This window comes from Arachis ipaensis, chromosome B4 (assembly GCF_059453495.1).
Source record: "Arachis ipaensis isolate K30076 ecotype BB chromosome B4, ASM5945349v1, whole genome shotgun sequence".
Classification (NCBI taxonomy): domain Eukaryota; kingdom Viridiplantae; phylum Streptophyta; class Magnoliopsida; order Fabales; family Fabaceae; genus Arachis; species Arachis ipaensis.
Window position 1 is genome coordinate 107,232,776 of NC_142439.1, and position 11,020 is coordinate 107,243,795.

At 36.6% G+C, this 11,020-nt stretch overlaps 1 protein-coding gene and 1 pseudogene across 2 annotated transcripts; both read left to right on the top strand.

The window, feature by feature from the left end:
• Nucleotides 1-562: 562 nt before the first annotated feature.
• Nucleotides 563-1,385, top strand: LOC107636702 (uncharacterized). The gene is made up of 2 exons (XM_016340195.1): nucleotides 563-1,097; nucleotides 1,213-1,385. The coding sequence occupies exons 1-2, from the start codon at nucleotides 563-565 to the stop codon at nucleotides 1,383-1,385; spliced, it is 708 nt and encodes a 235-aa protein (XP_016195681.1).
• A 4,147-nt stretch (nucleotides 1,386-5,532) lies between these two features.
• LOC107636701 (protein OCTOPUS pseudogene) lies at nucleotides 5,533-8,401 on the top strand (annotated as a pseudogene). Its single transcript, XR_015880602.1, has one exon. The product of XR_015880602.1 is annotated as a protein OCTOPUS pseudogene (transcript).
• The last annotated feature ends 2,619 nt before the right edge of the window (nucleotides 8,402-11,020 follow it).

Genomic DNA, 11,020 nt, shown 5'->3' on the forward strand with positions numbered 1-11,020 from the left:
GAAAACAGTTTTTTTTATTCAAATAAATAAAGAAAATACGTTTAAGTTGAACAAAAATACGCATAACCATTTCAGTTGAAGCACCAGTAAAATGAGTTAAGGTGTCAATTCAAGAGTATCGACTACAAAATAGGTCTGACATGATAGAGCTATTTTTCCCTTGGCGCTAGCGAAATAGGCAGGCGATGCCAATTAATGGCTGGTGGTCATGAATTGGTCAAATCAGGTAGGGCAGACACAAAATGGGGATCCAAGTCATTGGTACTACAAATGAAATGGTACAATTAAGGTGTACCACATGCGAAATTGGTTCCGAATTTCGCTATATAAATGCTTTTTGCTACGAGTGTGTTACCATACCTGGAAGACATTATTTTCCTGCAATCTCTTCCGACTCCAAAATCTCTCTTCCACCCTTTTACTTTCTCTTCCAAATATTGTGGTTGCTAGTTTTGCTGTGTCTATCGCTTCTGAAAATATCTATGTCATCATATATTCGAATAGAAAAATTTCTCATACATCTGAAGGTATTACATTTGTTTGTGATGATCCACTTTGGATAATGATCCCGCCACAAACATCGTTGCAAGAACTGAAAAATTTGATTCTCATGAATACTGGTATGGTTGGAAAAAAGGAAATTACGAAGTTGACTTACAGGATGCCAATTGCAGTAGCCAACTCATTTGTGTATCCGAAAATGCAGATTCAATCTGACCAGCATGTTTCGATGATGCTTTCTTATCATTGTAGCATTGGAAGCATCTATTCATTGAAACTTTGTGTGAATCTTCAAGATATTGGTGGAAGCTCATCTAGTTCTAATAATGTGGAGCAGGTTAGAAATTTTGGATCAGCAAAATTCGTTCCATTTCAGGAGATTGATACGGCTCGTAGTCCTACCTTTAATGCCTTTGTGAGGCTGGAACAAAATATAGAAAATCGACATGCATGTCCTTCCCCTTCCAACGATGTTGCATTCCCAGAAGGTCATGCTGATGGCTTGGCAGACACGTCTGATGAAGATGAGATCGAAGATTTTAGTGGTGACAAAGCAGAAGTTGTTCCTGAAACCCAACTGCTTTTATCGCGAGACGGTTCTTCCAATTCGTGCCGAATCGGGAGGTGTAGCGGGGGGTGGTGGTGTATTCAGCGGCACTCCAGCACACTACCTGTCTTTAAATCTTGGAGCAATGAACTCGACCACTACAGAAAACAGACCGAACAACTATGCTTTGTCGGGTGAGATGGAGCTCGAGATTGGGTTGAAGTTTCTCAATAGAAAAATAGCGATGCTTGCTGTCAAGAACTACAACCTCCGCAGAAGTGCGGAATACAAGGTGGTAGAGTCAGATCAAAGTCAGTATGTATGTCGATGCAAGTAGTTTGGGGACCAATATCGTTGGATGGTACGAGTTGAAAAGACCAAGTCTTCCAGATTTTGGAAAATTCAAAAATACCAAGGGCCTCATAGTTGTTTGACAAGTTCGATGTCGCAAGATCATGCTCAACTTGATAGCAATGTCATCTGCCAACATATATTCCCCATGGTTCACGCTGATGCGACCATTTGCATAAAGGTGTTGCAAGGATCAGTAAAGTCAGCATACGGGTATAAGGTTTCTTACAAGAAGGTTTGGCACGCGAAGCAGAAGGCAATTGCCAAAATTTATGGTGATTGGGAGGAGTCATATGACCAGCTACAGAGATATTTCAATGCTCTGCAAACGTTCGTTCCAGGTATAACTTGTAAGTCAAACTTATTGGACTTTATTATTGATGGTGTTTTTAGTTGTTTCTCTGTTTTACTAATTAAGCATATTGATACCAGGGACAATTGTTGACCTACAAATGGGACCGTACTATGTCGACAACACATTGGACCGTGACAATCTCATGTTTCATCCGGTTTTCTAATCGTTTCCGTCGTGTGTTGAAGCCTTCAAGCATTGTAAGCCACTGGTCTCAGTTGACGGAACACACTGTAAGCAAAATGTAACAACGTGCATACTGAATGAGGGCATTATCTGATAAGTCAGGCGAGTCCTGAGCCACTTCAACTTTATGTTGAACTTCGTTGTCCCTACATGGCCAGCTGGAACATCACCCAGAAGTTCTTGACACTATTTCCATATATCTCTTTAGTGGAACTTGCTTCATGACCTCAGAGTACCACTCACAGGCTCGCCATCAATAGGTAACCCTAATTGTATTGCAACATCCTCTAGAGTTATGGTACACTCACCCCAAGGAAGGTGAAATATGTGCATTTCAAGATGCCTTCTTTCGATAAAGGCACTTATCAGTGGATTGTCATACTCGAAATACTTTATTAAAGAAGTATAATAAAATCCTGATCGTCTTAGATAAGGCTCAAGCCTCTGCTGCCTAATTTCCATGCTTGGATTCGCCGGATCTAACGTGAAAACATTAACAAGTGTGCCATGCAGAGTAAGAACACAGGTGGGCTACAATAAAAAAACATGAAAAATATAATTAAAAATACTCTTACCAAGATTAAATAACAACAAAATTAGTTCTAACAAGAATACTAATAATATAATTCACTAAACATAATCACTAAAACTAACATTGTGAAGCAAATGTGCGACAATATGAATTTCATCCAACTTATTAAGATTTTCTTCCACGTTACTTCCACTGCTACTCATTTTAATTTTTTTTCAAACCACAATACAATATTTTTCACCGCAGCACAATTTGTTTTTCCCACCACCCAATTTTTTAAACTCTCTTTCCCTTCTACTGCATGTTCGACTTGGTCCCCTCCTCCTTCTCCCCTTTTATATTCAACCAACCCCCTACACCTCTGTCCATGGCCACCTAGCTTAACTAGTGCATGCTCGTATGGAGACTGGTGTTCACTGAAATTTGCATCTTTGAATGACGGGTCGCCATTTCGTGGTCGCCAGCTACAGTATGCCCAATTCGTGTTCGCCGCCAATGAGTTGCTCCATTTCGCTGCTGCTGCATCTGATTTGGGCCACTTCACAAGCGCCCATTCACGACGTCATCCAATTCGTGGTCGCCAGCATTGGATTGGGTGATCAATCCTTCAGTCTGCCATGTCAGACCCATTTTGCGGCCGCTGCCCTTGAATTGACACCTTTTTCAATTTTGCGGGTGCTTCACCTGAAATGGCCATGCACATTTTCATCAAGCTTTCTTCCCCTGCGTATTTTGGGAATTAATGTATTATTTATTTAAATAAAAAAGCTCAAGAAAACTTCACTAAGGAAAAAAGCTTAAACAATTACTAGAAAGAGAGAATATCAAACTCACAACAAAGAGTAGGGATAAAAATAGGATAGGGTAAGCTTCACCCTTATCAGGTTAGTTTTGTAATGTATTTAAGTTAGACATATAGTTTATTATGGACCTTTTTTTATAGTATGTTTAATTATTTTACTGATTCTTATAGTTTTATTAAAATTTTAATTAAGTTTTTATATTTTTAATTGAATTTTTATATCATATTAAATTTTGTAATTAAATCTCTACCATTACAAAAATATTAGAATTAATTGAATATTTTGTTAAATAAAATAAAATATTTATTCAAGTATTAGGCATATTCATTTTGTTTAATAAAATATTTTATTAATTCTAATATTTGTCACAAAAAAAACTTAATTACAAAATTTGATATGGTATAGAGACCTAATTGAAAAGAAAAAAAAGTATAAAAACCTAATTAAAAATTCGATAAAACTATAAGGACCTACAAAATAATTAAACCTTTTAAGTACTAAGTCTGCACTGATGTTGAGCTTGGCCTAATCTCAAAGTTGATAAAAAATCTAATATATAATTTTTACCAAAATAAAAAATAAAAATATTTAAAAAACTTACTTTTCTTTTAAAAATTTATATATACAATATACTAAATTTAATATTTATAATAATATTTAAATTTTTAAAATATAAAAAATATTTATAATAAAATATAATAAATTTAAAAATTTTAGTAGCTTTTTAATTATAAAAAATTATTTATATTTTAACAGATTTAGATAGGTTTGAGAAGTCTTATAAACTATTCTGTGAGTCTAGACTTAGCCTATTAATAAAATTAGATTTTTAGATCGGTCAAAACCTAAAACTATTTTATGACAGCTCAGGCTAGACCAAGTCGAATGCAAGCTAAGTTACAGGTCTTTCAAAGACCTGATCTATTTTCATTCCTAAAGTTGTGTTTAATTTTGAGAACAAGACAAGATAAGATATTAAAAACAGGATACAAAAGACAATGACATAAAAATTAGTATTTTTATATTTTGTTTAGGAATGAACTGAATATAAGATATAACAAATCATAAATAATCTAATTAACTTTTGTTTTTTGTTCACACAAAATAAAATAATAAAAAATATAATTATAAAAATTTGATAATAATAATAAAAAATAAAATATATTTTATTTAATATTTCTACATTTTTTTATTAAATAGGACACAATACATTAATTTAATATTTTAAAACATAATAATTTTTTTCTATATTTCATCACAATTTTATGTCTCAATAGCAGGGAAATTGGTAGTTGGTTCAACTCCGAGCAAAACTTCATTGAAGAATTTTAATCATATTTTAAATTTGTCTAAAAGTGTGAAAGTATATCGTTAATTAATATATTCGAGGAGTAAAAATTTTCCACTGAGGTCAACAATTGTTTTTTAACACAACAACAACAACAACATGCTATCACAATATGTAATAAGAAATAATAAACTGATGTTACTATTTACTACTAAAAAAAAAATATTATCAGATAATATCACTTATTTTTTTACAAAGTGATGATATAGATATAGATATATATTAAAAAAATTATATATAAAATAACATTAAAATAAAATAGTATAATGTACTATTACAGTATTAATGAAAAATAATAAATTGATATTATTGAATATTGTATTTTTTATAAATTAATACAAATATACATTTAAAAAATAATACTCAAAATGACATTAAAAATAGCAATATTATTACGGTACTATTTATAAAATATAGACATTCTGTTGAATTGTCTCAGACACATTTTAAATACGATATTCGTCTGTATGCGTGTCTGTCGTATCTAATCATATCTTAATAAAAATTAAAATTTTTTTATCAGACACATTTAGACATATCTAAATATTATCACTTATCAACATGTCCAATTTTATTCTTAACATGTATTTTTACAATAAATTTAAAAATAAAATATATATTATTATTTATTAAAATAATTAAAAAATTATTTTATATTTTAATATCAATAAAATATTAAAATATAATTATAATTTATCTAAAAAATATTTTATATTTTATATATACACGGTATTTTTATTATATTTTATAAAAATTTAAAATTCATATATATATATATATATATATATATATATATATATATATTCTGTATTAGTGTCCGTACACATTAATATATTAAACGGAGAATTGAATTGTTGTATTTATGGCCATGTAATATAGGCTCTGTTTTAAGCCCTTTTAATGTATTTTGTTGAGCTTTCTGGATGGTTCACAAAATCACAAAATTGACACAAAATCTGTATCTCTTCACTTTCTCTGTGTCCGTTGGGAACCAAACAGTGCCTTCTCTCTCCTCTCTCTCTCTATCTTTCCCTTTCTCCCCTTTCCCTTTCTCTGTCAAAGACACAGACACACAGACAAAGCAAGCAAAACACACACACACACACACACTCCCTCACTCACTCACTACCTCACTCTTTCTCTCTTTCTTCTCTCTCTCTCTCTCTCTCTCCCCCCCCCCCCTTCTCTTTCACTCGTTACTCCCACCGGAACATGACCACATTTTTAACCGCCAACTTCACACACCACCATTTCCGGGTATGAATCCCACAACCCAATCCAACCCCTCACTACAACCCAACCAGCAACTGCACCAGCTTCAGCATCACCAGCAGCAAGCATTGTTTCCGCCGCCGTTACCTCCGGCACCGCCGCTGCACCAGCAACAACCGCCGCAACTTCTGCAGCCTCACCGTCCTTCCACATCTTGCGATCGCCACCCACAGGAGCAGTTCACCGGATTCTGCCCCTCATGCCTCTGCGAGCGCCTCGCCGTGCTCGATCCCAACGGCACCGCCGCCAGCTCCTCCTCCTCCGGCCCCCGCAGGTCCACCTCTTCCTCCACCGCCGCCGCCGCCCTTAGAGCCATCTTCCGCCCGTCCGCATCCGGCAGCAACCGCGGAAACCGCCCGCCGCCGACCTCATCCTCGTCCTCCTCGTTCTTCCCTGAGCTCCGCCGTACAAAATCCTTCTCCGCCTCGAAGAACAACGAGGGCTTCTTCTCCGGCGCATTTGAGCCTCAGAGAAGATCTTGTGACGTTAGGGTTCGCAGCACTCTATTCTCTCTCTTCAACCAAGACGACGAGCGCAAAATCCCCAAAAAAGAACCCTCCGTCGAGGTTGAAACCAGAAACCTCGCTTCCTCTTCCACTATAGTTCAAGCTCCGGTCACCTTAGAAGAAGAATCAGAATCAGAATCAGAGAGCGCTTCTGTTCTGGAGGAAGAGATTCAAGAGCAAGAAGAAGAAAATGATCAAAACGAAGACGAAATTAGGGTTCTAGAAGGACCTACAAATGCGGTAGTTCCCAACATTGTGACAGAAGAGAGGGTTGCAGTTACAGAAATCGTGGAAGAAGAACCTGAACTCCAACCAGAACCGGAAATTGTGGTTGTTCCGGAAGAGGAATTGCTGAAGCCGATGAAGGAACATATCGACCTGGATTCGAACGCTAAGAAGAGTTCCGGCCGCGATTTCAAGGGTAGCTTCTGGTCTGCAGCCTCAGTGTTCAGCAAGAAGCTGCAGAAATGGAGGCAGAAGCAGAAGCTGAAGAAGCAGCGCTGCCGAAATGGTGCCCTGGGCTCCGGCACCACGCTGCTGCCTGTGGAGAAGCCCATTGGCAGGCAATTCCGTGAGACGCAGTCGGAGATCGCTGACTATGGGTTCGGCAGGCGGTCCTGTGACACCGATCCGCGGTTCTCGCTGGACATTGGACGGATGTCATTTGAGGCCGGTAGGGTGTCATTGGACGACCCGAGGTATTCTTTCGATGAGCCGAGGGCGTCGTGGGATGGGTACCTCATAGGGAGGACATTTCCTCCTCCGAGGATGCCTTCAATGTTGTCTGTGGTGGAGGATGCTCCTGTTCATCAGGTCCTGAGGACTGATACTCAGATTCCTGTGGAGGAGCCTGTGAATGTTATGATGAATGCTATCATTGAGAATGCTGATCAGGCTAAGGTCCCCGGTGGCACTTTGCAGACTAGGGAGTATTATTCTGATAGTTCCTCCCGGAGGAGGAAGAGCCTTGATAGGTCTAGTTCAATTAGGAAGACTGCAGCTGCGGTTGTGGCTGAGATGGATGAGTTGAAGCCTGTTTCTGGTGCAATTCCGGTTGCAAATGCCAAGGTAACTCCTGCCGTTGGCATTGGTGGAGTGGGAGGTGGTGTTGGTATTGGTATTGGTATCGGTATCGGTGGTGGTGTTGATTTGTCGCATCATGGGCCGAAGGCCGTGTTCCCTGATAGGGACTTGAGGGACAGGGATTCAAACTCGAATTCCTTGAGGGATGATCACTCTGAGACCTTTGAGTTGGGGTCTAGAGATGCAGCTGGGATCAATGGGGAGCGGAAAGGGGCTAAGAAGTCATTCAGGTGGAGTAAGGCGTGGAACATTTGGGGCTTGATTAACCGGCGAGGAGGTGGGGGTAATAAGGACGATGATGAGGAGAATAGGTATGGTAGAGGAAATGGCGGGAACGGTGTGGAGCGATCTTTTTCCGAGTCATGGCAGGAGTTTAGAGGTGAGCGGAACGGGGATGTTAGAGGCATATTCAATAGGAATGCGTTGAGGAGCAACAGCAGTGTTAGTTGGAGGAATGCACCAGCTTTTGGAGGTGGAGTTGGAGCGTTGGCGGCCATGAGGAAGAGTGATGTTCAGGCTAATGGGCATGGGAAGAAGGGCAGGGATGAGGTTGTTTTGGAAAGAAATAGGAGTGCAAGGTATTCTCCTAACAACAACAGCATAGACAATGGCCTGTTACGGCTTTACTTGACGCCGATGCGTGGCAGCCGGAGAAATTGGCCCGGGAAAGGCAGGTCTAACCAGGCACATTCCATTGCTAGAAGTGTACTTGGATTGTATTAAAGAATGAAGGTCCATAGTTCTTTGGTTTGTTGATGGTGTTGTTAGATTTTGCTGCATTTGTTGTGTAAAACACACGTCTATGTATTCTTGGTTGGTTGGTTGGATAAAAAAGCACCCTGCATTTCTTTTACAGTAATTAGCATGTTACCCCTAAACTCAATAACAATAATTTTCAGTGGTTTCTTTTTTTACTTTAACTATATGACCATGATGTTAATTAATGGCTTGATTCTCTTTCCCTCTCTTAAGTTCAATGGTGGTTTTTGCTTTTATTGCCAAAAAAAGCATGATAGAATATATGACGCTCCTGAAAATTATGCCTAGGCTTTGGACACAATATGGTTGCTTTTTATGTCTTTATGCTGCAAAAGGGTAGCCGGATGGTGTTTGGTTGGAAGGGCTTATAATTTTGGGAGCATATTAACTTGAATTTTTGGCATGTTATGGATTTTCCTGCAAAAAGTGATAACTAGGTGGGCTCATGCCACCTGGTTTTGCTGTTTGTCATAAGTTGTAGTTTTGAGTACAACAGGATAACTTTGTTCGAGTGCTTTTTTCACCCTTGATATCAATTAATCAAACTTTATTACATGTGATTTCCGACCATGGTCCCAACGAACACATCACTTAGCTTATCTTTGTCATGTCAATGTGTTTTATGTTCATTCAATGCTCTTGTCACTTAAGGTAAACTTTGTACCTTGGAATTATCTACAGTAAGTAGTTCTAATGATGAGCTTCGACTTCTTTAAACCAACTACCAAATTTCTAAGTCGGTAATGTTAGGAGATTGTTATGATACGTGCACACAGCTATGTTAGTGTGCCCTTACATTTCAACAAGAATATATTGAACAAATTCTTTAAAGAATGGGATATCGAGTATTTTGTTAAGGTGAGAAAGTAAGAATAGGTAAATACAAAACAGTTATAAGGTGAGAAATTGTCGGCTCTCATTGTCGTGTAAAAATACATTGGAATAGAAAATATATATTAAAATAAATTAAACGTCACATGTATTTATTTATAAATATATAATTTATTTATAAATATATAATGTTGATTTAGTGGTTGATTGTTTGTGTATGCATAATATTTTAAAAAAATAAATAAAAAGTATTTGGAACATATTTATAAATATATAATGTTGATTTAGTGGTTGATTGTTTGTGTATGCATAATATTTTAAAAAAAAAAATAAAAAATATTTGGAACATAGGTGACAAAAATAAAGATGCTTTTACACTTATGAACTAATGTACAACTGCTAAAGAGAATTAACATAGGTGATAAAAGTTTGGAACATATTAAGAAAGAATGAGTTTGAGTAATCTCATTCGTCATAGAAAATACTTTTTTTAATAAGTGATTTATAATTCGATTGAATGTTGCTGAACCTATTTAAATTTTGGGTAAATATGTTATTCGGGTCTAAATTTTTTTCTGTAAAAACACAGGACATCTTAATTATCCTTGAACTTCAATCAGGCTCCATCCATTAAAAAAAAATAGACAAATTGATCCCTACTATTAGATGATAAATAATTATCTACTGATGTATCAGCTAACAGTGCCAAATATCAACTCCAACAAATGATTGTAGGACTAAAAATCTCCTCAAAATCCAAACACCAAACACTAAAATTTGTACCAATTCATTAACAACTGAACTCATATCAACTACAGAATCAAGATCAAACTTTCAAACACACAAATAACAATGTAATAGGTCTTTCCTTTCCAGTACAATTTTCTAGCAAGAAAAAATCCTAAATATCAATAAAAAGGTTAAAGAATTAGAATAATACCATATCAAAATTAGCAACTAAAGATCAAACAAAAATAAAAAAATGAACCATATAGATCTAAAACCCTAGATATAATCGGACAAAATTAAAACAAAAATTGAAATCAATATTTCTTGGGAAAATGAATAGTACTTGGACTCTCAAACATGAAAGTGACGGTGTCGCTGCCGTCATCATTTCCGGCGAACCATAGTATCTTGGCCATGTTGTTGAGGTTCATCCCCATTGAGATGTTGCAGTCGCACCAACTTTGGACCGCAATAGGAGCGCCACGAGAGTAACGTTGCTTGAGTCCATGGCCTGGAGTGAGAACCCAGTCGCGAAGCAATCGAAGTTTGCATCGTTTACGAGCTCCCTGATTGCTTCTAAAACCTTCTTCAGCAGAGAATCTTGCACCAAATGGAGTTCCAGCATCTTGAAAATGGGGGGTTTTGGTGAGAAAAGAGGAAGGAGAGGAGGAGGAAAAGGAAGAAGAAAAAAAAGTAGAAAGAGGGTTTTCAGTCCTGCAACCATTGATACTGTTACCTGAGATATCACTATATCAGCAGATAACAGTTTATTATCCGAAGTACGAGTCCATTTTTCTTAATGAATGGAGCTTAATTAAGGTTTAAAAATGATTAAAATACGTTCGAGCTCATAAAAAAAAATCAGAAACAGGATAGAGTAGTTACCCTTAAACTTTCATAGCCAAAAGAAAAAAAAAATTAATGTACCAATAAGTAGGTATTATACATAATTCATCGGGGATTAGGTGACATTCAAATTGTTATTATCTATTATTCTACTAATATAAATTTCTATTGATTTAATCTTACAATGATACATCTAAGAACGGATTATGGCCATGCTTAATTTGCATATTGCAAATTCCAAAATTTTGGTAGAGAAAAGAAAATTATTATTTCAGGTATAAGTGTTTGGAAGGAGAATTTACAACATTTGTTTGATATTTTTATTTTTATTTTTTTCAGTTGAAGTTTTTGATTTAAAGATAAATGATGAATAA

Bases quoted from the DNA above. Each gene is read 5' to 3' on its own strand.
- LOC107636702 (XM_016340195.1), top strand. From the start codon at position 563: ATGATCCCGCCACAAACATCGTTGCAAGAACTGAAAAATTTGATTCTC. The intron at 1,098-1,212 runs GTTCTTCCAATT...CGACCACTACAG, and splicing joins ACTGCTTTTATCGCGAGACG to AAAACAGACCGAACAACTAT.